At 54.5% G+C, this 27,976-nt stretch overlaps 1 protein-coding gene across 4 annotated transcripts in view; it reads left to right on the forward strand.

Moving 5' to 3' along the window:
- RAB11FIP3 (RAB11 family interacting protein 3) overlaps nucleotides 1-27,976 on the forward strand; it is an 81,971-nt gene that overhangs the window by 24,689 nt on the left and 29,306 nt on the right. For all 4 annotated transcript variants that reach the window (XM_051631912.1, XM_051631911.1, XM_051631914.1 and 1 more), the window contains exon 3: nucleotides 14,716-14,807. In XM_051631912.1, coding sequence (XP_051487872.1) covers nucleotides 14,716-14,807 — 92 coding nt within the window. The remainder of the gene's footprint in view (nucleotides 1-14,715; nucleotides 14,808-27,976) is intronic.

The raw sequence follows: 27,976 nt of genomic DNA on the forward strand, positions 1-27,976 counted from the left end.
CAAACTTGCCTTCAGTGTAGAGCAAAGCAGCACTTAACCACCCAGACAGCCCTGAAAGCCACCGTGTCACCTCTGCATGGGACAGCTGTGATCTCTTTGTTGCTGTAACCTTGCCAGGCAATGCTGATGGTGGAGGGGAAAGAGCCAAGTGACCTGTGTGCTACAGAGGGTGAATTTGGGGCTTTTGAACAAGATTCTTTACCAGTTGTAGCTGCCTTAGCTTCTACCTTTCCCAAAGAGAAGACTGAATAGGAAAATGTGCTCCTCGTGTGAATGTGATTGCTTTTAGAGTGCTCTGAGTGGGGGAGTCCAGAGGCCCCCCAAGGTCTCCCCTTGGTGGGAGGGGTTGGGCTCAGTTGCAGTAATGATCAGAGGGGCACAGGGGCTGCCCAGGCACAGGGAGGCAGGCTCAGAGGTGTTGCTGGGGCAGGTTCAGCTCCTCTCAACCTGCTGTGTGTCCCAGCCCTTCCCACTCACATCCTCCTCCTGCTCCACAAAGCCTGCACTTTTCCTGCTTTTTAAAGTCTGGGTGGATGGTGCCTGGAGAGCTGGACCAGTCCTGCAGCATGGAAAGAGCAAAGCAGAGGGGGAAACAGTGGAACAGGCGTTGGCAGCGAGTCAGGGTGATAAATAACTCTGAAAAGTGAAATTTTATGGCCTTGTATTGTAAAACCTGAGAAGCTGATAATGTAGTGGAGGCAGTAGTGAGACTGATTTGAAGGAGAGTATTTTACAGAGTGTGCTTCAAGAAGCCAGATGATCCATGCTCAGGGAATCCACAGCTAGAGGAAAAAAGCCTGGTGGACCTGGCTACTATTGGTGAGATCCAACGGGATGTATCTCCTGGTCTGCAGGGGAGGAGACCTGGGGAGGGAGCCAGTGTGACTGCTGTGTTCATGGTGCTTGGAGCTGCAGCTTCTGGGGGGTCTTTTGGGTGAGAAACAGGCATGAGGGGCTGTGTGTGAGCCACCTGGAACACTCGGACTGGGAGGAGGGTCTCTGTATGGGAAGGAACTGAGCATGAGCCAGTGTTTGTAGTTTGGAGCCAAGATGCCTGGACCAAAGAGCAACTCCAGTTTGCTGCAAGGTGGGTGCAGGAGCTGCTGGTGGGGGGGGGGTTTCCTTTGCAAGCACAAAATACAGGCAGTGTCAGCCACAGCTGGGTACAAGCAACCAACAAGGGTTCTCACAAACAGGTCCCTTTCTTTGTCACCATATTAAAAAACCTTTCTAAGCTTCAGGCACCTGGTTGTTGGGGTTTGTTGGATTCCAGAGGCTTCTCTGCATCTATATGATGTATCTGAAGTCTCCTCTTCCTTGCAGACCAGGGCTCTTAGCAGAGCTCAGAAGCAGCAGTGAACAAGCCACGTTAATTCATGCACACGCTCTGAGCTAAAACATCTGTGACCTCTGCCTTCCAGAGAAAAGCCCCCCAGGAAAGGGCTCAGTGCAGGTACCCCCTGCACACGGGGCAGGGGGGTTGCTGCTGGGGGCAGGGGAAGGTGTGTTCCTGGAGCTCACAGCCTTGTCTGTCCCTTCCTTGGCTCCTGATCCCTGGACAGAGGGGCCCCTGTGCACAGACAGTGCATCCACTGAGGCATAGATGTGTTCCTGAGCTCAGGGGAGGGCCTGAGGATGGAAATAGTCACATCTTTTTTTTTTTTTCTTGTTTCTCTTTTTAAATGCTTCAACTGAAAGCTCTTTGGATTTGGGAAGATGGAAAATCCAGCTCCAGGGCCAACACCCAAACCTGGAAGCTGTAACCAAGCTCCTGTTTGCAGGGCTGGGAGGCCAGTGGCAGGGATGAGGTGGGAGGGGGTGAGGGGGGCAAGGCTGGGAGACACCCCAGGCAGTGCCAGCTCCAGGGGCAGCTGGTTCAGGAGCTGGTTGTGGCTCAGTGGAGATACCCCTGTGGCCTTGCATCAAAGGCCTTCAGCAGGAGGAGTGTGCTCAGCTTTCCAAAGGCATTTGATAGGTTTCCAAACAGGCAAGAGCACAAAAGGCAGGGTTTTGAGGCAGGCTAGGGTGTTGAATAGCAAATCAAGAGCTGGCTGGTGGTCAGGGCTGGCTGGCTGGGGCAGGGGGGGCAGGCTGCTGTCAGGAGCCTGTGGAGAAGCACTGTCCCATTGCTAATCGGACCTGGCACCAGCACAAACTGGGGTCAGTCGGAGCCTTTGTGGGGCTGCATCACTAGGATCCCCAGAGCAGCCCTGGGAGGGTTCCCGTGGGTGTAGCCCAGGCTGCAGCTGGCATCTCGTGCCTCCAAATGGTTCAGCTCCTGGGAGCTGAAGGCCAACTTGGGAATCTCCTGCAAGAAAAGCACGGCTCCAGCCCTCCCCTGGGATGGAGGCTGTGGGAGAGCTTTGCATCTGAAGGATTTACAGCCAAGAGAGGGAACCTCCACATCAGTTCTCTACATTGGGTCTGAATCACTATCCCTGTGTTGCTGGCCCCACGTGCAGCTCATGCTCCCCAGCCTTCCTGCCAGGGGAGCAGCCACGTCCCTGCTCCCACCGCTCTGGGAGATGCCTCTGGACCTGCCAGAGCTTCCATGACATCTCTGAGCTCCGGGTGCTCAGGAACCACTCAGTGTCAGTCTGCTGGAGGTAGCACCAGCTGGCTGGGAATTGATTTCTGGAGAGCCAGGCTGGCTGCTGCCCTGGTGACACGGAGCTGCTCCAGCCCTGCGGGGCGTTGGAAGGTGCAGAGCCCGGGGGATATCTGGCTCCACTCTGTGCTTTGTGTCTAGTTTTGGGTTTTCCCACCCCCCCCCCCACCCTGTAGGATCTGCATTGCAGATGGCTTTTGCTACTTAAAATGAAAGCTTTCCTTGCAGGGGGATAATTCCAGAAGCCAAAGCTTCCATCCCCTGACACGCTCCCGGCCCAGGAATGATTTCTGAGGCTGCTTTTTTCTGTGCACCTGCAGTGGTCTCCCTTCCAGAGGGCTGCTGGAAATACGGTGGTGTTTGCAACAGGCTGCTGCTGACACCTGAGCACGCCTCCTCAGTGGGGGGGACCCAGGCCCAATTTCATCTTCAAGGCGTTTGCTTTCTGAAAGGGGAGTCTCCCCTGGAGCTTGGCAGGTGGAGGGAGAGCTCGTGTGCACGTTTGGCTAAACTCGGGGAGTATCTGGCGCTGGGACGGGCGCTTCCCACGTTCTCATCAGATCTGCTGATCCCTTTATTCATGCAGCATTGCTGCAGTGAAGACTTTTCCTGCTGATCTTGCCTGTTCCTAACCCTGGCTAATCCATCACCCGTCGGAAGGCAGCTCAGTGGATGGCTGAAGGTAGGACAGATGCTGCTTTGGGTACGGCCGTCGCTCGGGGAGCAGGGGCTGGATGAATGGGAAATCAAGTCTGATTCAGGAGCAAGAATGAGATCAAAATTGCTCTGATTATGTCTTCTGCATGTTTTTTTTGCATTGCATCTTCCTCTTCTCTGGCATATGTATGTATCTCCATCCTGTATCTACTGCTTGTTGGGATAAGGAGTTTCTGAAGATGAGTCTTAATTCTGCCCCGAAAGGAGGGAAGGCTTAAATGTTGTTTTAAAAATCATATGAATCAAAACAAAAAACATTATAACCCTCCCTGCTGTTCTTCGTGGTGCTCTTTGTGGGTCAGGGTTCTGCTCATCCCTGTAGAGCAGAGATGCTGGTGGCACCATAAATGTGCTTGTTACCTTCAGAGTCCACGTGCTCCCTGGGATCCCTTCTGCCTGGGACAGCAGCAGCCAGGCCTTGCTTGGAAGAACTCAACTTGGGTTGGGGTTTTTTTATTCCTTGAGATAGGGGTACTTAAACACTTGTGCTGGAAACCAATTTTGGGTTTGTGTAACCCTCCCTGCTCACAGGGGCTGGGGAGTGAGGGGGGGACGCACTGGTCTGCGGTGAAGGCGAGGTGCTTTGGTGGTCTGCTGTGCTCGGGGTGGGCTGAGGTCACTCTCCATCCCTCTCCTTCAGAGGCACCTCTGACAGGGGAGGGTCAGGTGTGCCTGGGGGCCCAGAGGCACTGCCCTGGTGCTCAGGGCATGGGAGGGGTGGGATGGAGGTTCCCTGCATGACGGCACAACTGGATGGAGAGCCGAGCGGCTGTGAGTCCAGCCCGGTGTTCATCCCTGGAGGCTGCTCCTAGGAGAGGGAAGGACATGGGAGGGAGCCTCAGGGTAGGTGGCACTGGGGTGTTTGCTGTCACCCCCCAGCCCGCATCACGCTGTGTCCTTGGAGGAGAAGGGTCAGTCTTCTGCTCCCAGGAGCCCCAAAATGCTGCACAGAACGTGCAGCTGCTAACCCAGCCCCTGCTGTCCAACCTCCATCTCCCCTCTGCCAGTTTTCATCCATCCCCCTTGTCCTCTCCCTCCCTGCCCTTGTCCCAAGTCCCTCCCCAGCTTTCCTGGAGCCCCTTCAGGCACTGGAAGGTGCTCTAAGGTCTCCCTGGAGCCTTCTCTTCTCCAGGCTGAACACCCCAGCTCTCCCAGCCTGGCTCCAGATCAGAGCTGCTCCAGCCCTTGGATCATCTCTGTGGCCTCCTCTGGACTTTCTCCATGAGCTCCATGTCCTTCTGATGTTGGGGGCTCCAGAACAGAACATAGTGCTCCAGGTGTGGTCTCATGAGAACAAAGTAGAGGGGGAGATACAAAGATTGACCCTCTGTTTTGGTATGTTTTCATGCTGGGAAGGGTAACTCTGAACCAGCTCAACTGGGAGGAGGAGTATTTACTCCTTAAAAGCAAAACCAGGAACAAAACCACCACCCACAAAACTATTTCTCTCCAGCCATGCAGCTGCCAGGATTCAGTGGGGTTGACTCTGGCTGCAAACTGTCCCCATGTGGGGTTGGGTTGAGTGGGGAGGTTGGGATGAGTGAGGGTGACTGCTTGTTCCTCTTTGAAGCAGGAGCTGTGGCCAGGGAGCTGGGAGATGCTCCTCAGCTGTGAGACCTGTCCCAGGGCCAAGTTCTGGAGCAGTGGTGAGCAGATCAGCACAGCTCGTGTCTCCCTCCTGCTCTTTTAAGTCAGTATAGTAACAGGGTGAGGGGGGATGGTTTTAAACTGGCAGAGGGGAGATTGAGGTTGGACATGAGGAGGAAATTCTTGGCTGTGAGGGTGGTGAGAGCCTGGCCCAGGTTGCCCAGGGAAGCTGTGGCTGCCCCATCCCTGGCAGTGTTGAAGGGCAGGTTGGATGGGGCTTGGAGCAGCCTGGGCTGGTGGGAGGTGTCCCTGCCCATGCAGGGGGTTGGATCTAGATGATCTTTCACTTCCCTCCCAACCCATCCCATGATTCTATGATTTATTTCTGCTATAATAAGCCTGGGAAAGGACCCAGCTGCTGCTGGGGGGGGGAGGCACTTCTGGCTCACTGGGGCTCTTTGTGGTTTGCATTTCTCCTTTAACTGACGTAAACAATGGGGTTTATTCATGTTTGCAACTTGGCAGCTGGGTGAAGGGTTACATCAGGGAGCAGGCTGGTCTGCTCCATGTGCTCTGGGCCTGAGCAGGGAGCCTGTCTTCCCAAAAGCAGCCTGGCAGGGACACGCTGCAGTGACCTACTTTTGGGAGAAGCACAGAAGTGCTGGAGAAACAGTGTCCAGGGGCCTCCTTGCAACTCTGGGAGGAGAAAGCTGGGGAGAGACTCCCGAGGTGCTGCCATAAAGCTGCTGCAGAGGACTCAGTGTCCTGGGGGAACAGGAGATTGGCACGGGCATCTCTCCCAGTTGGGAGAATTCTTCCTTTAGGAACATTTTTAAGCAAATGCCAGAGGAATCTCGCTGCATCTGGTCACTGTCCCGGAGTGGAACAGGCTGCAAGGTCCAAAATACACCCCTCATTCCCAGGGAAAGGTGGGTCACAGCTCTGCAGACCTGCCCCTCACCACTCCAGCTGACCTGGGCTTCACCACCCAAAGCATCACCCTTTGAACACAGTTCCTTGAGAGGGGAAGAGCTTGGCTGTGCAGCCAAAATCTCTTGCAAAGGGCACCAGAAGTGCAGGGTGGAAGGGCCTTCTGGGGAGGGTCTTCTGTGTGTCCTGGTGAGCAAAGGCAGCTTGTGTAGGCTGCTTAGACCCTCAGAGCATAACACCAAGCTTGAGAAAGGCGAGCTGGGGCGAGTTGAAATTGCAAATGAAAGGTCTAAGGTGGATGGCCAGAAGAAAACTGCTTTCTCAGGGAAAGGAGGAGCCAATAACCCTGCAAGGACTACCTGTTTTCATGGGGAAATGGTCAACATAAAACCAGAGGGGGGTGGTGTGTTATAAGAGCCTTGGAGCCATTCTTAGCACACTCTCTTCTGTGATGATGGCTAAAAGGAAAACAAAGGCAACTTCTGTTAGAAAAGAAGACATTTCTCATCATCCATCTGCTGTCCCACCCTCTCTCCATCCTGTGTTTTATTTCCCGTGGCAGGGATGTGGTGTTTTGTCCCACCTCTGCTGCTGCTGGATGTCTGGGGGAGCTGGTGGCTCCCGAGGGGTGGTGCTGGTGCTGCTGGTTTGGGTCCTGCCTCTTTTCAGCTCTCAGGTTTGGCTGTTGGCTCCAGAGCGAGGGATTATTCATGCTCTGCTCAAGCCAGGGAGCTGGAGAATGGCTCCTTCATCCTCCCAGGAATGTCTGGCTTGGGATCAGGAGGGGTTGGCTTCCGAGCTTAGGTGAGGGAAAGCAAACAGCCCATCTTCCTGCCTCTTCACCAGCAGGCAAGGCAGAGCTGTCAGAGCATTTCTCCTTAGGAATCCAGCCCAGTCTGGTGGTGTTAATGAAGGGATAACTGCTCCCAGGGCCCTGCTGAGCTGTGTCAGGGCCTGGAGGTTGGGACTCTGTGGCACCTCCACAGACTGAGGTGGCAAATTTCCTTTCTTCCCGGGGTTTCCTGGTCTCCCTCTCAGACTGGAGGAGGTTGGGTGTGATGTGGCTGTGCTGGGCAATCAGTCCCCATTGCAGAGCTGCTGGGTTGGGCTGTGACGGGTGAGCAGCAGGAGGGCTGGCTCTGCTGAGCATCCCCCTGCCCAAGAGAAAAACCTCTCCCTGCTGTCCTGACTAACCACAGCTCACTTCAGCTCACACCCCTCCTGCTCGGACCGAGCCATGGCTCTCCCTGAGTTGGGGTGTGTGTCCCTCAGATGTCTTCCTTCTTGATGATCATCTTTTCCAAGCTCATACAGTCTGACTGCTCCAGTACATCTGTCTAGCTACTGGGCAGCTTGTTTCTCTTTCAGGTAGGGAAGACTCCAGTGAAGATCCCCACTGCTCTTGTGAGACCCCCCTGCAGGGCTGGGTCCAGCTCTGGGGTCCCCAACACAAGAAGGACATGGAGCTGTTGGAGAGAATCCAGAGGAGGCCACGGAGATGATGGCAGGGCTGGAGCAGCTCTGCTCTGGGGACAGGCTGGGAGAGTTGGGGGTGTTAGTGCCATGGTCCAGCAGGTGTGGTGATGTTAGGTCATAGGCTGGATTTGATGATCTCAGAGGGCTTTTCCAGCCCTAATAATGACGTGGTTCTGTGATTCAGCCTGGAGAAGAGAAGGCTCCAGGGGGGGACCTTAGATCTTTTCGTGTGGGACCTCTGAGCTGGAAGTGGTGTGGAAGGCTGAAGTGCTCTGGGGTGGGATGGTGCCATTCAGCCAGGGCCTCAGCTGGTGTGAGAAACTGCTTTGTTTCCTGCCTGTGTTTACCTGGCGTGTCAAAAGCTCTGGTGCCTCCAGGTTCCCATGGTTCTCTTACATTTCATTTTGCTTTTGAGACCATCTTATCTAGGAGGAGCCAGTTGTCTTCTGGGTGCTCCTGCCCAAATCAGGCTGGATGTGGAGCATCTAAAAGAGCTTCTACTTCAATGCACTCAAACACTTGACAAAAGACCATCTGCTGGATGTCCCAGAGGATGTGTCTCCATTGAGTGTGTTCAGAGAAGCTAAGTTAGGATGTCCTGTGGTTGCATAGTTGTGTGCACCCTCTTGAGAGATTCTGCCTCATTCTCTTCACAAAGCAGGGAATAAAGCTGCTGGCTGCAGAATCCAGCTGTGCTTCCTGAAATAGAGTCACTGAAAGTAGAAGCTGGAGTGCAGGAGATGGAGGACATGAGGAGGTCTCCTCACCAGGGCAGCTTGTGCTATTTTGGAGGCTCAGTCTCTCAGCCTTTGCTGCTGGTATGTCACCAAGTGGCCCTGAACCACTCACTGGTGGCCACAAACCTGCTCCTCATGTTCCACACCTCCAGCAGTGAGCCCGTGTTCCAGGCTGACACGAGTCTGGAGGAGTTGGAGCTGGTCTTGATGACTAGCACACCCCGAAAGGACAGCTCAGATTGCTGAAGATGCAAACAGAGAATCCATATGTTAAAACTCAATTCCAAACCCCACATGTGCTAGTGGTGGTTTCCTGTCTCTGGCCCATCAGAGGCAGCAACGACCAGCAGGTGTCTGAGATGAAGGGAAGGCAGCCAGATTCCTGCTTCCAAAGTGCTTGGATACCATGAGATTCTTTTGGTTTATTATGTTTTTAGATGGTATTTTTAAACAAAGCTGGAGGGCCTGCACTGTAGTGAAGAGGATGAAAAGGAATGTGGGATAAGTACCAGTCCATGAGAACAATGCTCAGGGGATGAGCTGAGAGGGGCTTGCATGAGGGTTGTGTAAACACCCTTCATTCTGACACTGCCTCCTTGGGGGCCTGAGCTTGACACTCAGTTATTCCTTGTGTAAGTTTTGGTTGTAAAATTATAGTCTTTGGTAAAGCCTTCAATGTAAGGACGTGGAGCTCCTGGGGAAAGTCCAGAGGAGGCCACGGAGATGATCAGAGAGCTGGAGCAGCTCTGCTCTGGAGCCTGGCTGGGAGAGTTGGGGGGTTCAGCCTGGAGAAGAGAAGGCTCCAGGGAGACCTTAGAGCAGCTTCCAGTGCCTGAAGGGGCTCCAGGAAAGCTGGGGAGGGGCTTGGGACAAGGGCAGGGAGGGAGAGGACAAGAGGGGATGGATGAAAACTGGCAGAGAGGAGATTGAGGTTGGACATGAGGAGGGAATTCTTGGCTGTGAGGGTGGTGAGAGCCTGGCCCAGGTTGCCCAGGGAAGCTGTGGCTGCCCCATCCCTGGCAGTGTTGAAGGGCAGGTTGGATGGGGCTTGGAGCAGCCTGGGCTGGTGGGAGGTGTCCCTGCCCATGCAGGAACCTGATGATCCATAAGGTCCCTTCCAACCCAAACCATTCCATGTTCCTATGACGTGCTCCTGGCTCGTTGTCTCATCACTGGAGGAGTCAGCAGGTTGAGCTGCAGGACAAGCAGCTCACAGGAAGCTGCTCTGATCAATGATCAAGTTCTGAACTGTTCTCCTGGATCCCTTGGCGAGAGCAGAAGGGCAGATGGTTGGACTGGAGTTTGCTTGATCCTGCAGGGACTAACACCACCAGGGTGCCTGAGCTTTGGGGAACACTCAGTACCCTGAGCCTTCTCTGGAAATGCTGGATGGTTCCTTCTCCTGTCTCTTTGCTCTGGATGCAAGATCCTCCTAAATCCCTCTCAGTTTTTAACACTTGGCTCAGTGTCTTTTTTGCCACCTTGTTCTCCAGCAGCGTGCCCGGGCAGGCAGCTCAGTTTCTATCAGTTCTCCTCCCTCAAGAGAAGGAGGGAGCCTTGTTTTGTTTTGTGCCATTCATGCAGGTTCCCAACCTCTTTCCTGCGTGGAATAATTCAGCTCTGTTAGCTGCACATAATCCACACTGTTCCAGTCACTTGGAGGTTGTGGCTCTGTGGCTCACAGCGGTATGTGCAGCCTGTGTTGGCAGATGACTTAAATTCTTCTGAAAGGCTCTTGTTTTTTCTAGGCCATTCCTATATGAAGCTGAGAAAACTGGCTCTGTTTCTGACCCGGGTGTCACTACTGTACCCACAGCTCTTTGCTCAAGGTGCCTTTTCACTGCAATCCTGTCTTCTGCAAGCAGTTTTTAGAATCTATTTCAGGAGCTCTTGGTACCCCGGGACTTCTGTTCCTGTAGCTGGAGGCTCTGGTGTGTTTCTTGAAAAGCCCAGGTTCCTGTTGCAGGTCCAAGGCGCCTTGAAGTGATTCTCCTGTCAGTCCAAGGAGACCTCAGAGGGTTCAAATTCACCCCCATGAAGAGCCCAGCACCCATCCTGGGGTTCTCTAGCTGTGTGTTTGCCATGCAGCCAGGAGGCATCTCCCTGCAGCATCTCCATCCGTGGGAGAGCAGACGTGGTCCTTCTCAGCAGCTTTGCAGAGCAATGTTTGGGCAACAATTTTCGGAAACACTGGGAGGAACTGGGACAGTTTAAGGGTAGAGGGAGGTGCAGGTTTTGGTGCAGAGGCATAAGCCAGCAGGGCAGCACTGGGGGGAACACGGGAAATCTCATCTCCCCAGTGAGTGGTGTGGTCGATGCAGTGAGCCTGTGAGGTGACCTTCATAGAAATGGTTTGGGTGGGAAGGGACCTTCAAGACCATCCAGTTCCAACCCTCCTGCACGGGCAGGGACACCTCCCACCAGCCCAGGTTGCTCCAAGCCCCATCCAACCTGCCCTTCAACACTGCCAGGGCTGGGGCAGCCACAGCTTCCCTGGGCAACCTGGGCCAGGCTCTCACCACCCTCCCAGGAAAGAATCTCTCAGCCAGGCAACAGGAAGCTTCAAGGCAGGAGCAGGAAAAAGGAATCAAAGGGATGCTGCAGGTCCCTCAGAGTGGACTTAATTTGCTTTTTACATATTTGTTTATTTTTTTCCAAATGCACCTTTGCTTCTCTGGGTGCTACACCACACATGCCTGGTCTTACTGGTTCACAATTACTTCTATAAACTCTACATCAGCCACGTTGCTCTGGTGAAGCAAGTCCAAGAATTCAACTGGAGCTTCATCCAGATGCCTGGGACTCTGCCCACGTGTTCTGGTCAAATAAATGAGTGCAATTAATTTGGGAAGAAGACCTAGCCTATTGCCTCTAGGCTCTTTGCAGGGGGATTGGTGGGCAGGAGGCCTCCCTGGAGGGTTTTTGGAGCCTGCTTTTTGGCTTTGAGATGTTTGGCTGTGCATGGATGTAACAGGAGTGGCAGTGGGGGAGTGATGGGTGGAGCTGAAACCATGGGAGAAGCTGGTCATGGACGCTCAGGTGGGAGGACAAAATGCAGCTCCTAGTGGTGTCAACATCTCCAGGCAAAAGCTGTGAAGTGGAGCAGGATTGGAAGGAGGTGACTCCAAGTGTGCTGACCCCATGGAGCCTCAGGTGGAAGGAAAAGAGGTCGAGTGAAACCAGGGATGGGTGTGAGAGGTGGAAGTGCCCTTTATGGTGTGAGAAGGGGATGTGAGGGAGAGTGGGGGATATCAGCTGGGATTTGGCTTTGAGGTCCAAGGGGGAGAGCAGAGGGAGCTGCAGCATTTGTGCTCCCCACGTGCTGCTGGAGCAGGGCTGTGTGGTGGTGGTGGCCCGTGGCCATCCTCCTGCCTTGTGCGTGCGGGGGAGCAGCCAGCAGAGCCCTCCATGTCTCCTTCTGCACCTGGAGGACAGTGCTCTTCTCATGGGCAGTGCCAGCTGGGCAGCAAAAGCCTTCTGGGAGGGTTTTTTTTTGGGCTCTTTTTGCCCAGGAATTTGAAAGCTTAATGCAGCCTATTGTGCTGGGAGACTTACAGGCAAGCTCTCCATGGCAACTCTCCCTATACACAAAGCACCATATGGCTTTTTTTGGAGGGGGAGGGAATGGATCGAGCAGAAAAGTCACCCTTTGTTTGTGGTGGTGATTGTCTTTGCTCTCTGAAGGTGGAAACACCAAAGTGCTGTCTCCTGGGCATGGCCACCCCACCAGCAAAGGTGCAGGTGATCTCTCCCAACACTCCCTCTTGGCTTTTAACACTGGAACTTGCTGTAAAAAAAAAATAAACCCTGCCTGTGCAGGGACCCCCTCTTAGGGTTGGACACTCTGCAGGCAGATGGAGCAACCAGTCCCACATTTGCCCCTGCACCAAGAAAGGTGTGGAGGGCTGGGAAGGCTCCAGGAGCACCTGGGCTGGGCAAGAGCTGTGCTGGAGGCAGCTGATGCTGGGGAGCTCTTTGCTCCTTGGCTGCCCACGCTTTATATCCCTGCTTCAGAAGGGAGCTGGAAGCCTTCATTTGACTGTAAATCCTCCCTTTTTCGAGTCTCTTTGGAAGGAACGAGTGGAATAAATAGCTTTGTCTGTGTCAGGAGGAAAGCAGGAGGAAGGTTGCGTGTGGCTGCTTGCAGGGGGAGGAAGAGAAATGCCATGGGGGTCAGCAGAAGGGAGCAGGCTGGGCCTGGCTCTGCTGCCTTTGGGGTGCTCTGTGGCCCCTGGGGCTGTGGTGTGGTGCCACCAGCAGCACTGGAGGTGGCCTCACAGGGTGGTCACTAGTGAGGCTGGCTGGGTTGCCCAGCTGGGGTGTGAGATCAGGCAGCTGGATGCACCAGCACCTGGCTGGGTGGCTGGAGTCTTGCTGCTCTCAGCTCAGGGGTTGAGGTGGGCTGCAGATGGAGCCCTTGGACTGTGCCAGGGCATGGTTGGAGGGCAGAACTGTCAGCAAGGCTGACATGGAGGGGGACATGTCACAAGGCAGAGCCCAGGCTGGGCAGAGGACCGGGATACCAACTGATCTTTGGATGTGCACATCCCAACCACCTCTGCTGACCATCTATGGTCACCAAGAGGTGTCCGTGGGGGGCTGTCCCCTCTGTTTCAGTGACATGACATGGGTTTGCCTGCCAGGAGCACTGTTTGGGTTTCCCAGAATTGGGCAGAGGCTCCTCTTGGTGAGACCTGCTCTCAAGAACTCCCCTAGCATTATCCCTGTCCCCATTCCCTCAGTTCTCCCTGCTGGCAGCAGGGAGGTTCTCAAATCCCAGAGTAGCAGCAGGGATAACTCGTGGGAAAAATCCTCTGGATTGCAGGCTCAGATGGAGATCTGCTGGTGGGGCTGGGGTAACATCTCAAGACACTTCAGTGCAACACCTGTGAGTTAGGGCAGGAGGTGGGCTGGGGCTGCCTGGCCTCCAGGAGCAGCCATCCCACGTGTGTCTCACTGCCTTGGACAGGGTGACAGCAGAGCCTGGCAGATGGCAGCACCAGGGCACAGCTGCTGGCAGCACTGCTGTGGCCAGTGGGCTATCAAAGGCAGACTGTGACCAAGAGCACCTTGCCAAGGCCGTGGCCCTGCCAGGTGCTTGCTGTAGGGCCCAGCATCATCTGCTGGTTTCTGGAGAAGCAATTTGGCTTGTTCCTGGGTTTGATTTCTGGTCTAACCCTGTGGAGCCAGCTTTGGAGAGGGCTGGTTTCTCAGTGCCACGTGCTCAGCTTCTCCCACCCCCATGGGCTGCTGGTACCCATTGAGTTGGTGGCTCTGGGACCATGACTGTGTTTCAGCTGGCCATGAAATGAGTCCCTGGGGCAGTGCTTGGGTGGGAGGGTGGGAGTGTGCTGCTGCAAGCCTGACTCCTTACCCTGTCCTGTGCCCTAATGCCTTGACTTCATAGAATCCCAGACTGGTTTGGGTTGGAAGGGACCTTAGAGATCATCCAGCCCCAACCCCCTGCATGGGCAGGGACACCTCCCACCAGCCCAGGCTGCTGATCTTTGTACTAGCTGTACAGATCCCATAATGAGGAATGGCCTTGATATCTGGAGCTGGGGCTGTGGCTGTACAAGGGATATAACATGTCCTTGGAGTTGGGTGGGCTGGGGACAGTCCCCTCAGGGTGGCAGCAAACCAGCCTGAGCCTTCATGTGCCCCTGGGGTTTGGACCCCAGCCTGGGAGCTGTTGGAATTGGCTGCACCACCAGCCTGCTGGGAAGCTGCCAGCCTGAAGGATGCAGAGAGCAGACCCTGCTTTGGAGCTCTGCTCTCATCCTCTGCCTCCAGCAGCCCTAGAAAGAAAACCTCCCCAAATCCTGAGCTTCCCTAGGAGCACAGTGACTCCCTCTGCCCGCCCAACTTCATCCGCATCAGCCAAACCTAGTGCCACCACGTTTGCAGCTCCAAGGCGTGTGGTTTGGAGCCTGCTGTTTATTTTGGGGGGACTTGCAGCATCTGATCTTGATTTGGTGTTTCCAGCCTGTGATCTAGGTCGGGTGCTGGAGCAGCCAGGAGCTGTTGCTGGAGGGAGCCCAGGGAATTTACGCTCCCTTCCTCAGTCGAAGAGCTCCGAGAATTGCTGCTCTGCTGCAGATGGGGCTGGGAGGAATAAATGCATGGATTTTTTAAAAAGGAATCTTGAAAACCTTTTTATTTTCCTGTCCCCCTTGTGAGGGTGGCTCCTGATGTGACTGGCCACGGGAGGAGCAGGAGAGGAGACAAGCTTTGGTGCAGCCTGCTTCCTCCGCCGTTCCCATGGTAGTTGGCTGTCATGCATAGATCTAATGTATTCCCTGCCCACAGCAGGATTAAAGCCTTCTGGGAGAAGAATAAGAGGATGCAGGAAACAGAGAGAGGGAAGAAACCAGGAAAAGGAATGAAGACCATGGTGGGGTAGGGATGAATCCAGGAGCTAGCCCCATCCGAGCAGCAAGGGGCCTCGTAGGACCAGGGAGCAGCCATCCCACTTGCCTTCCAGCTGAGGTGGTGGTGGTGGTGGGATGTCTGGAAGCAGAAGACCTTTCTGAAAGCTGAAGGCACTGGTGCGTTCAAGAGGAGGTTCTTGTCCTTCTGCTGTCGTGCCTCTCAAAGCTGTCTCTCGTTTTGAGGGTGCACGTTTCCTTTGGCTGATTCTCTTTCTGTTTTCCTCTGCAGATCCCGACAGCCAGTTGTATGATATGGGATACACCCCCGAGGAGGAAGCCCCAGCCTGTCCTGATGAGTTTGATGACTTTGTCACGTTTGAGGCAAGTATGAGCATTGTTAATTCCTGCAGTTGTCAGTTCTGGACAGTGTGAGACTCTGGCAGGGAGGGGTTGGCTGGTTGGGAAGAGCATGTGCTGTGCCAGAGCTCAGGGATGCTTGATGTGGAGTAAAGACAAATCCTTTCACCTGTGGGTGCTGGCACAGAGAATTTGCACCAAGTTAGAATGGGTGTTCCAGCAAAACTCCTGTTGACTTAGCACGTGAGATGTCAGAGCAGGGTGAGAGAGGGAGAGCCTTTTTGGGGTGAAACACCAGCAATGTGGGAAGGATGCCTGCTGCTGTGGGGTTTGTCTTGTTGCTGGATTTTCTGAGGTTGGAGAACCTGAGCCTGACATTGAGTTGTACCAGCCAGGAGCCTACCTGAGAGGCACAGCAGGGCAGTTGGACATGGGCACTCAGTGCTGTTTGGCCAGCGAAAGGCAGAGCAGAAGACAAAAATGTGTCTTTCTTTTCTCTCTGTTCTGGGGCTTGTGACTTCTAGGTAGAAGCTTCAAGGTGTTCTTTTGAGTTTGCTAATGGTAAGCTGGGTGTTGGGTAACTAATCCTCCCTGTGTTAGTGAGAAGCACAAGTCCATCATGTACAATGGCTTGAAGCTCTCACTTGGAGGACAAGCTTGACAGTTGACCAGGTCATCATCCCATTTTCCAGCCAGGCACAGGTTTTTCTCCTGAGCCAGTTGGCTAAAGATTTGCACTGTCACCCTGAGCAAACCCCTTATTCCCTGAGGACTGCTCAGATGAACCCAGCCTAGAGAGCTGGGTTCCTCCCCCAGAAGGCTTTCCAGGGCATGTTGAATATTAGATTATTCTCCCTTTTTGAAAGATAGAAAAGCCAGGAATAGCTGGGTAGAAGGGGGGGCCAGGAGGGCAGGGAGGGAGGTGGGTTTTCACGTTCTTTCTCTCTCTGGTATGAGGTCACAAATGTGCTTGTTAAGGGCTGGACTGAGCAGTTTGGAGGCTGTGACAGTGGGTGGCTGTGCTCGTGCAGACAAGGCCTTTGCTCGGTGCTCCTCAGACCTGCTTCAAGGGCCAATCTTCTGAGATTCAGAGCAGGGATGTTTTCTAAGGGCTAATTTAACATAGATGAGCTCTGTCAGTGCTGCAGCCTCTTCTGGGCAGGAATACCAACAAGCAGAGTCTGTGCCCTGCTGGGATGAAATCCTGCTGCTGCTGGGCCATCATTTCCTTGAAACAACAAGGTGACCCAGAGGATGAAGGTGATGAATCCTGAAATCTCCTTTTCAGGAAGATGTAAATGGGTTTCTAGACTGAATTCAGGGTAATGGTTTGAAGATCAGAGCTTTGGTGTCTACGCTGAATATGCCAGGGAAGAATTACCCTTGTTGTCTTGGATACATGATTTGAAATCATTTCCAGCCCTGCAAGGGTTTCATGGAGGTTCAGGAGATGAGAACATGCTCGAGAAACACTGCTCAGTGTTGGAAGTGTAAAAAGAAATGGGTGTCTTGGGGCAGGTGGGGGGTTTTTTGTGCTCCTTTAGCTGAGCCGTGAGCTTCCAACGTGCGTTTGGTTCCACGCGTCCTGTAAGTGCTGAGCTCTGGAAAGCCTGAGCTGCTCCAGGGAGGTGGGATGAGAGGAGCAACCTGCTGGGAGCAGCAGATGAGGGATTTTTCACTGGATCGTGGTGCTGCCCTGCCTGGCAGAGCTCTCTGCTGGTGCAGAGAACCCACTCGGTACCACAAGCAGCCACTCTGGAAATCCTAAGACAGAAAACAGAAGAAATGGCTTTTTCTACTCTATGTTCCACCTGGCATGGATTCACCTGGAAAAGAGGAGGAGGAAAAAGCACCCTTCCAGAAGGGAGGGTGTTGCCTTTCTCTCCCAGTAGACCTCCCCCGCCACCAAAAAGCAGTTTGCATTCTCCAATGGCCCCATTTCAGACAGTGCACAGCAAGGGTGCTGCTCAAAAACTTGCCACCACAGGGGACCACCAGGCAGCTAAACAAGCTTCTTCTCAGCCCCCAAAACATAGGCCATGGACTTCAGACACCTGGTGAGCCCCTCCTGCTTTGGCAGGGCTTTTCTCCTCTCGTGTCACATCAGAGGAAGTTTGGCAGGTGGGTGCTGAGAGTACTCGTGGTCACTGGACTTGGAGAATCAGCTCAGGTCCTCCTTAAACAGCACAAAATGGCTCAAGTACTTGGCTCTTGCAAGTGTTGAGGCCTTGAAAGAGACCTTTTCTCCTCCAGGTTTGTTCAAACAAGTGTAAACTCGTGCTTTAAGCAGTCTAAATGAAAATGTCTTCTCTTGGATCAGAAGGTTGCTCTCCTTGGTGACTCATCCCCTCTCCTGGTGGCTGTCATCAGAGTGAGCTGAGCATCAGGGACAGGATGAGGGGAAATGGATTCAAGCTGAAAGAGGGGACATTTAGATGAGACATGAGGAAGAAACTCTTCACCATGAGGGTGGTGAGAGCCTGGCCCAGGCTGCCCAGGGAAGCTGTGGCTGCCCCATCCCTGGCAGTGTTGAAGGGCAGGTTGGATGGGGCTTGGAGCAGCCTGGGCTGGTGGGAGGTGTCCCTGCCCGTGCAGGGGGGTTGGAACCTGATGGCCTTTAAGGTGCCTTCCTACCCAAAGCAGTCTGGGGTTCTACAGTTCATGACCAGCTGAACCCCCCAGTACCCAGGGTTGGTGTCATTCAGCAAGTGTTTGCTCCACAGAGAGAAGAACTAACATCTCCCAGTAGGGGCTAAAAAGCCTCTCAAAGGGTCAAGGCCTGAACTTTGACACTTCAGGCCAGGGACCTTTGTAGTGTCAGGGTCTCTCAGGGCTCTGCTGTCACATGTGCAAGAGGAATCTCATTCCCTGTCCCTCTGCTCCAGGGCAGGGAGAGCCTCACCTGGCTGGGGTGACCTGCCTGCAGCCCCAGGTACTGTGTTTGTCCCCAGCTGAGGTGGAATTCTGGTGGTGGCAGGAAAGCTGGGTGTCAGGCTCTCTGCTTTCTCCTTCTGCAGGGGAACATCACCCAAAAAGAAGACAATTCCAGCAGTTTTGGCCACTCTGCTTTGTAGAATCTAGGTGAAGGGAGCTGGGAGTCTGTCTGTCCAGACACCAGAGTCTGTTTCCCCCCAGGCTGGGCTAGTGCAGCTTTGGTGCCTGGAAGGTGGTGTGAGTTCTCCTCACCTCCCTTGCAAGCTCTCATGAAGCTCTTGACTCCACTCTGAGGTGCTTTGGGGTGGAAAGGTGAATTTGGAGTGAGCTTTCTTGGTGCCTGCTGTGCCTTGCCTTGGTAGAAGTGCTCCCTGTCCCCTCTGCCCTGTCTCCTGGGAGTGGATGAGCCCCCTGAGCCACAGTGCAGAGCGGAGAGGCTGACTGTCCTGGAATCAAAGCAGCCACCAAGCTTGGATCTGCTGCTGGAGTTATCTGGGGTTGGGCATGGAGATGTGAGACCTCAGGTGGGCAGGGGGATGTGAGACCTCAGGTGGGCAGGGGGATGTGTGACCTCAGGTGGGCATGGAGATGTGTGACCTCAGGTGGGCATGTGAAACCTCAGGTGGGCATGGGGATGTGTGACCTCAGGTGAGCATGGGGATGTGAGACCTCAGGTGGGCATGTGAAACCTCAGGTGAGCATGGAGATGTGTGACCTCAGGTGGGCATGTGAAACCTCAGGTGGGCATGGGGATGTGTGACCTCAGGTGGGCATGTGAAACCTCAGGTGGGCATGGGGATGTGTGACCTCAGGTGAGCATGGGGATGTGAGACCTCAGGTGGGCATGTGAAACCTCAGGTGAGCATGGAGATGTGTGACCTCAGGTGGGCATGTGAAACCTCAGGTGGGCATGGGGATGTGTGACCCCAGGTGGGCATGGGGATGTGTGACCCCAGGTGGGCATGGGGATGTGTGACCTCAGGTGAGCATGGGGATGTGTGACCTCAGGTGGGCATGTGAAACCTCAGGTGGGCATGGGGATGTGTGACCTCAGGTGGGCATGTGAAACCTCAGGTGGGCATGGGGATGTGTGACCTCAGGTGGGGATGTGTGACCTCAGGTGGGGATGTGTGACCTCAGGTGGGCAGGGGGATGTGTGACCTCAGGTGGCCATGGAGATGTGTGACCTCAGGTGGGCTGGAGGAGGGGCAGAGCCAGTGCAAAGCTCTGCTCGGGAGAGGCAGGCAGGTGAGCACGATAAATAGCACCAACAGCTGTTGTAGCCCTGGGGACCTGGCCCAGCAGGGTTGTAGAAAAGCCCTTTTTGAGATCTGCAAAGGAGGGAAAGCTGAGAACAGGGCAGGGGGTGCTGGGCGGTGCTGGGCGCCTGGCGAGGGGCTGTTGCCATCTGCTGGGCGGCCGGTGGAAGCGGGAGAGGCACCGAGCTCAGGCACCTTCAAGACCATCCAGTCCCACCCCCTGCATGGGCAGGGACACCTCCCACCAGCCCAGGCTGCTCCAAGCCCCATCCAACCTGCCCTTCAACACTGCCAGGGATGGGGCAGCCACAGCTTCCCTGGGCAACCTGGGCCAGGCTCTCACCACCCTCACAGCCAAGAATTTCCTCCTCATGTCCAACCTCAATGTTCAGCAGCAAGTGCAGGACAGCAGGAGTGGATCCAGGCAGTAAAAAGAGGCTTTGGTGAGGTCCCACATCTGGTTTTGTGCATTTTGGGAGCAGGGGGCACATCCTGCCTGTCCAGAGACACAGCTGGTCCCTGCTGAAGGGTCTGTTGCCTCTGCTACAGTTGGAATTTCTGGTCATGCAGAGCAGTTGGAACTTCCTGCTTCTTGAAGAGCAAAAAAAAAATCAGAGTGAGGCAACTGAAATTCACATCTCTGGGTTCCTCCAGCTGCTCAAAGAGTTTCTACAAAGGGGACTGGAGACCTGCAGGGTTCCAGCTGTGCACTGGTAAGGCAGAAGCTGTTGCTAAGAGCCTGGTGTAGCCCAGCTTGGGTGTGCAGCCCTTCCCTGGAGGCATCAACTGTCATCCCTTGTGGCTCGTGTTTTGCAAGGAGCCCGTGTAGGGTGGCTGTAGGGCTCTGCTGTAGACCCACTGTCCCTCCTCCTGGTAGCCCAGTGGACCTTCTGAGCCCTCCTTTCTTATTACAGACTCCCCAGGAGGAGATTTGCCTCCCCCAAGGGCAGAGAGCTGTGCCCGGGGAGCACAGAGGTTTTGGAGGACATGTTTTCTGGCCCTGGTGGTGGGCTTACTTTGCAATCCTCAGCAGTTTCCTATGAGGTTTGTCCTCCTCTGTCTCTCCACACCAGAGTTACCAGCAGGTGAGCATGTGGTAGGGACCAACCAGTCTGAAAAAGACAGCTTTGCAGCCTTCAAAGACAACCTGTCTCCAAGCTGCTCGAGGTGCTCCAGAGCCAGGGCAGACCCGGGGTTCAGCTCACCAGCTCTGCCAGGTGCCAGGGGAGGTTGAGATGGGATCTGGGGAGAAAATTCTTCCCTGAAAGGGTCATGAACCCCTGGCCCAGGCTGCCCAGGGAGGGGGTTCAATCCCCATCCCTGGTGGGGTTTCCAAGCCCTGCAGATGTGGTGCTGAGGGACGTGGGTTAGCACTGGGCTGGGTAGAGTTGGGTTGATGGTTGGTAGAGTTGGGTTGATGGTTGGTAGAGTAATCAGTCCACGGTGATAACTTGGTAACAGAAAGCCTGAAAATCCCAAGGAAATTCATATCTTGTACAGACATGGTGCTGGTTAGAGGAAAGGATGGGAGTGTGATCGTCTACACATGTCCCTGAAGGCAGGACTCTTCATTCAGGGTTATGGTGAGAAATTTCTTTGCTGGAAAATATTCTTGTTGGAGTGTTTGCTTTGCACAAAATGGGTTGGAAGGAGTTTGGAAAGCAAAGACCTTGGAGCCTTATCTTGTACTGTGAGCACAGCGTGTGGCACCAAGAACCGTGGGAATCACCCAGAGTCCCAGAGGGGTGGGGGTTGGAAGGGGCCTCTGGAGATCATCTGGTCCAACTCCCTGCTAGAGCAGGATCCCTTAGAGCAGATCCCACAGGAACTGGGTAGCAGCACTGTGGTTAGGAGGAGTTTGAAAAGTAGAGCTGGTGGTGATTTGGGGTTCCTGAGTAGCTTGGCTGTAGGTGTTTCTGACTTTGGGCTCCTCACAGGGGTGCCAGAACTTCCCTGAGGTCTTGCAGCCCCCACAGAGGAGCTGGGAGAGCAAAGGGGCTTCAGCCTGCTGAGATGAGCAGCAGATCCAGGAGAGCCTGGGTTAAAGCATAACTCCTCTGCTCCTCAGCAGGACTCCTTGGGTTGTGGGTTTGTTTTGGACTCGGCACAGAAGGTCAACTGGTTATCAAGGTTCAAGAGGCTTCCAGTCAGTGTTGCTGAGGAGTAGGTTCTGCACTGTGCTTCAGGAAGGATGTGGCCCAGAGGAGAGCAAGGATAAGCTGGAGAAAATGTGGAGGTAATGGAAGGAAATCAGTTTGTTGATGCTAGATAGGCACGGCTGAGGGAGAGCAGGGTTTGGAGGGCGTGAAGGTTCTGGAGAGAGGAGAGAGGAAAACAACCCAAGCCTTGCAAACTTGAGGCTTTGAGTTGTGCCTGGCAGGTCCTGCACTCTGTCCCCCAGCGGGTGCCTTGGGGAAGGGAGGATCCATGGACCAGCTGCTCTGCCTGGGCTCCCGTGTCTGCAGAAAGCAGCTGCTGGGTGAGGACAATGCAGAGCTGGGGCTGGTGTGTTGGTCAACTCCCTTATCACCCACCACCCAAGCCTCAGCCCCAATCTGAGGACAATATTGTCATCACAGATTGCTGCTTGAGTCACCCAGAGGGCGACTGTGATTCCTTATCAGTAGCAAAGTGCTCCTGATCCTCCCCTGGCCCGGCAGGACAAGCTTTATTCATCTCTCTATTTGTGGCTACAAGGAAGGAGTTTGTCATTCAGTGCTTAAATATTCACCAGGAGTATCAGGAAGGGCGAGATAAGGAAACCTCTGCAGTTCCTCCTCAAAATGAACCCTTCTTGAATCAGTGCTGGTTGAATGGGAAAAGAAAGCCTGAGCACCTGGCTCGGGAGGCGTGTTTTGGTGTTGGTGTTCCTGGGGGAGGAAGGGCTGCAGTCCCAGGGAATTAGCTTCCTGCTCCTTATCGAGGAGGCCCGGAACAAAAGGGGCTGTGTTGGGGACTGGAGCTCCATCCTGCCTGGCCCCTCTTGGACTTTGCTTCCCTCTGGCCCGGCCAGAGCAGCCGGCAGCTGCTGGGTTCGCCGCGGGCGAGGGGGCCATGTGTCCACAGGTGGGTGCTGGCGTGAAACCAGGGCTGAGGTTCTTGGAGGAGGGAGGTCTCCAGCCCTAGGACCATTCTCAGCCCGGAGGTGCTGGGAAGGGGCAGGTTGGGCATCCACCCAGCTCAGCCACTTTGCCAGGTTGGTCGGTGACTGCAACACCTTTAGTGAGCAGCTCATCATCCCGTGGGGGGTGCACTCCTGATGTATCTGGAGATACCTGTGTGTGTCTTCATAGTCCTCCCTGCCTGGGTCTGACTGGGGGGGGTTGGACCAGGAGAGGTGGTGGCTGCAAGTTTTTGGGGTGCTGAGGGAGGTCTGCATGAGCTGGTGTCTCCTGAGTTGTTTTTTTGGGGGGAAAGGGTATTTTTGAGATGCAGTTGCCCAACCTCGAGGGGTATTATCCAGCCTGGAAACCTCACCCTCCCGGGCTGTGTTGTGATAGTTGCCTTCAGCCTAGGCTGGGTGCAGGCTCCCTGGCTTCTTTGAAAAGTGACATTGTCCAGGCCATGAGAAGAGGCAAATATTGTGGCGAAGAGGCAAATAATTGTGGCTGAGAGGCTGGTGGTGCCTTGCTGCAGGTGGCAGCCTCCCAGGTGGCATCCCTCGGTGGTGTGACAGGTTTCTGGCTGCCAGCACCCAGAGGCTGGGCTGTCATGGGGTGTTTCAGGGCTTTGGGGGTGCTGGGATTGCTGTAGACTCGGGTGGGGGACGATAGACACAACTTACCTCCCTTTTCCCTGGATTGAAATGGGTTTCAAGCAAATTTAAGCCCAGGTTGCCTGCTGTGAGACCAGGCTGGCTGGCAAGCTGCTGCTGGGCTTGGCATTGCCAGCCAGGCTACCTCTGTGGGATGCTGCCCTGAGCAGGTGGGATGCTCTTCATCCCCTCTCCTTTCAGCTGGACCCTGTCCCACAGCCAGGTCTCTGTGGGGCTGGTTTTGGTCTCTGGACAGGGCAGCATTCCCAGCCTGGGGCCCCAAGAGTGTCCTTGGAGAGTGGTTTCCGTAGCTTCTCCGTCTCCCCCGTCCATCCTGTGGGCAGTCAGAGCTGGCTTTCCTCACAGATAGGCTCATGTTTGCTGGGAAAGCAAAGTTGTTTTGCCTTTTCCTCCCCCCCACCCCCACCCCCTGCTTCCCCTCCCAAGTTTCCAAGTGTTTGTGGCCAAGGACAGCAGAGCTTTGGGATGCCAGGACGGCTCCAGGCACGAGCAGGGAACCAGCCCTGTGGAAAATGCCAGGGAGGAGCTTCCCTGGGAGCCAGACTTTGCTCCCCTCTCCAAGGCAACACTTTACCCAAGCTTCTGCCCATGACAGATCAAAGCTCCACTTGTCCATGCTCAGACCTTGCAGGTGACTCCCAATGCTCTTGTTTCCTCTCTTTGTGCTCAAGTGGCTTTTTTTGTTGTTTGTTTAAATCAACGTGTATTTTGGAGCACTTTACAACATTTGATTGAACAGTCTTTACTCCAAAGTGTCACCAAATGCCTGGAACAGTTGAACTGCTGCTGGAGAAGTCTCCTAAAGATGCTTCATTGTCTCACCTGTTCTATCAGGTCACATATTGTCAGGTCCATATAAATGGAGAACTCAGAGCACCTTCCAGTGCCTGAAGGGGCTCCAGGAAAGCTGGGGAGGGACTTGGGACAAGGGCAGGGAGGGAGAGGACAAGGGGGATGGATTAAAACTGGCAGAGGGAGATTGAGGTTGGACATGAGGAGGAAATTCTTGGCTGTGAGGGTGGTGAGAGCCTGGCCCAGGTTGCCCAGGGAAGCTGTGGCTGCCCCATCCCTGGCAGTGTTGAAGGGCAGGTTGGATGGGGCTTGGAGCAGCCTGGGCTGGTGGGAGGTGTCCCTGCCCATGCAGGGGGTTGGGACTGGATGATCTTGAAGGTCCCTTCCAACCCAAACCTTTCCATGATCCCATTATTTATGTCCTTGTAGAAGCAGGAGGGCTCACTGCTGGGCTTTCAGATCTCCAGTGTTTCACCCAACACCTCTAAACAAGCAGGGGTGTTGTGCTCAGCCAGGGCACACGGCTCTGGCTGAGGGAAAACCCACATGGTGGGGTCAGGGTTAGGGGTGGGAATTTCAGTTGAATTCTGACCCTGGTTTGAGGGCTCCGTATGTGTGTGTCCCAGTTCCAAGGTCTGAGCTTCACCTGCAGCATCCAAGGGGATGTTTTATTCGAGAAGAACTGAAAATACACTGACACTGGTGACACCAGCCCTGTTCTGAACATGGTGGGGATGTTCCTGGTGAGTCCCCCCCGGGTGCTTGCAGCCCAACCTGACTGTCTCAAACCCACAAGACGTCTTTAAACTTCTCGTGGGGTTTTTAGTCTGGAAGAAGTGATTCTTTTCTGCCTGCTCCCAGCAAGGCAGACTCAGCCAAACACGGGACGAGCCCGGGAGGTTGAAAGGGTCAGTGCACAAACCAGCTGCACGTGAGGCCATAAAAAAGAGCTTTCTGCACCTTTGCCCAGGGCACAGGGGCTTGGTTTTGCTTTGCTTTATCAGGCATTTGGTAGTACCCAAGTCCCCTTGTTTTGCTGATCTCCTCACATTTTTTTCCTTGAGGTTTGCTTACTTAATCTGTGATGAAATGTAAAGCAGAGTTCTCCACGCTCATGCTCAGGAGAAGGACTTTGTTTACAGTTTCAGCTGCTGCTTAATTCATTGACCATTCATTAACCTCTGCTCTGGAGCCAGGCTGGGAGAGCTGGGGTGTTCAGCCTGGAGAAGAGAAGGCTCCAGGGAGACCTTAGAGCACCTGCCAGTGCCTGAAGGGGCTCCAGGAAAGCTGGGGAGGGGCTTGGGACAAGGGCAGGGAAGGAGAGGACAAGGGGGATGGATTAAAACTGGCAGAGGGGAGATTGAGGTTGGACATGAGGAGGAAATTCTTGGGTGTGAGGGTGGTGAGAGCCTGGCCCAGGTTGCCCAGGGAAGCTGTGGCTGCCCCATCCCTGGCAGTGTTGAAGGGCAGGTTGGATGGGGCTTGGAGCAGCCTGGGCTGGTGGGAGGTGTCCCTGCCCATGCAGGGGGTTGGAACCTGATGATCTCTGCTGCTGAACCTGCCTCATCCCCGTTCTGCTCAAGCATTAGGAGCCTGAACAATGTTTCTAGGAAGTGCAGCATAAATCCAGTAAAGCACTTAAGCAAGTCCCCAGCTTTAGGTCTGTAAGTGGTTCCTGCTGGATTTATGCTTTTTTAAAGTGGATGGGGGGGCTTAGGAGGCTTTTGTTTTTCTCTGAAAGGCTGGTGAAAGCCACCTTCTCCCATGTTATGGGTGACATTTGCTGCAGCAGCCTCTCCTCTGCTTGGGTTGAGTTTGCTTGCTCAGCCCTGTCTGCTCCCAGTGCTGACTTCAGACTCCAGCTCTGGGAAGGCTGAAGTCATGTTTAACTTCAGGGTGGTGCCCTGGAGAGATGCTGGTGTCTGTAGGTCAGTGTGGGTCAAGAGAATGGTGAAGGTTGGGACCTTCAAGATCATCAGGTTCCAACCCCCCTGCATGAGCAGGGACACCTCCCACCAGCCCAGGCTGCTCCAAGCCCCATCCAACCTGCCCTTCAACACTGCCAGGGATGGGGCAGCCACAGCTTCCCTGGGCAACCTGGGCCAGGCTCTCACCACCCTCACAGCCAAGAATTTTTTCCTGATATCCAACCTCAACCTCCCCTCTCTCAGTTTAAAACCATCACCCCTTGTCCCATCACTGCTGTCCCTGGTGAAAAGCCCTTCCCCAACTTTCCAGTCCTTGAAAGCTGAGCCAGGCTTCCAAGAGGGGCTCATGTCTGCCTGTTCCTCTCCATCCACCTCTCTGCTGAGAGCCAAGGTGTTGATTTTGCTCTGCTCCCCAGTGCCCAGGGAGAACAGGAACTGCTGTTGAGCAGTTTTCCATCCATCCCTTCCAGGTTTCCAGAGCACCTGCATAAGTTCTTGCTGTCCCTCCTCGGCCTCACCCGTGTTGAGGCAGCCTGGGAATCCATGGGAGGAGCAAGAGGAGGTGTTGCTCATGTCTTCAGCTACTTTGCACCCATGAAAGGTTCTGCACTGCAGAACCTTTTTAGCCTGCAGAGTATTTACCCAAAATACTCAGGCCAGCAGGAGCAGCATTTGCAGAGTCTGGGCACCACGGTGGCAGCAGGAGGTTTGTCTCTCTGGGTCTGGAGCTCTCCTGCTCTACCAATACAGCAGGTGCCCTGAAAGCTGCTCCTCCACCCAGGGCAGTGTCTGCAGCAGGGAGCAAGACTCCTCCAGCCCTCTGTGCTCGTGCCCTGCTCTGAATGAGCAGCTTAATGGAATTAATTAGTCACTGTGCTGTTGCACGGCCAGCCTGCCCTGTGTGTTCCCTTCAGCTGCTGTAACACAGGGCTTGGAGAAATCTCGTTTTCTCAAAAATCCTTTGGGGGGGGGTGTGTGAAAAAGCCCTGAGAGCTGCTCCAGGTGCTTTCCAACCCAGAAGGGAGGTTGGCTTCAGTGTTAGTGCCTGTGATCACAGTGCTGCTGCCCTGCTGGAGGGGGTGCAGCCAGCAGCTCAGCATCTCTGATCCCCTTGGGTGAACTTCAGATGCAGAAAGTGGCTTTTCAGGAGCCTCATTTTCTCTTGAGGCTCCCGTCCCTCTGCCTGCCACCTCCAGTGACAGGGGATCAGCTGGAGCTCAGCAAGCACTGACAGATCCCACCAGGCAAGAGGGAGATCCCGGAGCCAAAAATGATTTGATTTGTTCTGAGGTGCACTGGGGAAATCCTGTAAATGCTGGGAAATGAGCTGGCACTTGGATGGGTAACGTGCTTTTGCCTTAGGAGGGTGTTTCTCCTACTGCTCCAACAGCTTTCCTCCAAGCACAGGGCTGGATCCAGGCTCAGCACCATGTGTGTCCAGGCAGGATCATCCCTGCCCTCGTGTGGGAGTGGGCAGGACTGAAGGGAAATGATGGCCAGAGGGGTAAAACTGGGAGGAAAACCCGTCGTGCTTGTAGGCTGGTGTCTTAAAAACCAAGATGTGCTGCTTTCCTAGAGCCTCCTGCAGGGAATGGATGTGGGGAAGGAGGGCAAAAGTCCTGAGCTGCTGTTCCAGCCAAGTGTGGAGATGTGAGGGTCCTGCTGCTGCAGTCCCTGCACATGACCCACTGTAATGAGGGCTTATAAACCAGCTTATTTTCTGTTCGGGTGCCCTCGTGTTACTAGATGGGGAGGAAAAAGCTTTAAGGGCTAACTGGTAGTTTTGAAAGGTGGGGCTTGGAGAGAATTCAGCTTCGTAATGTGTCCTCTTCAAATGGTGTGGGTGAAACCACAGTCATCAGAACTGCTGAGTAAGCAGTGGGTAATCCCTCCTGGACCCAACAAATCTGTCCCGGCTCACAACAAAGTCTCCCTCCAACTCTTACTCAGTATATCTTGCTATCATCTCATCTTCCAAAGGCTCCTGTTGCAAAGCATGTGTGGCCTGAAGGCCATGGTGCACCCTGGGGTCCTTGGACCTGGCCAGGGAGGTGATCCAAGGGCTGGAGCAGCTCTGCTCTGGAGACAGGCTGAGAAAGATGGTCTGAAAAATGGAACAAGCCAACAGAAATCCCTCCCCACCTGGCAAACCCACAAGTCCAGCTGCTGGCTGGTCGACCTCAACCTTGACATTCAAAAGCTCATGAAGTTCCTAAGCAAAGGCAGGAAGAGCTGGGGAAAATGGGATTGTGCTGCTGCAAAGCTAGAGCATCTCCAGGAGAGATCCCAAGCCACAGAGAGCAAGATCCTATGGAGACAGGCTGAGAGAGCTGGGGTGTTCAGCCTGGAGAAGAGAAGGCTCCAGGGAGACCTGAGAGCACCTTCCAGTGCCTGAAGGGGCTCCAGGAAAGCTGGGGAGGGGCTTGGGACAAGGGCAGGGAGGGAGAGGACAAGGGGGATGGATTAAAACTGGCAGAGGGGAGATTGAGGTTGGACATGAGGAGG

The sequence above is a fragment of the Apus apus genome, chromosome 14 (assembly GCF_020740795.1).
Source record: "Apus apus isolate bApuApu2 chromosome 14, bApuApu2.pri.cur, whole genome shotgun sequence".
Lineage (NCBI taxonomy): Eukaryota > Metazoa > Chordata > Aves > Apodiformes > Apodidae > Apus > Apus apus.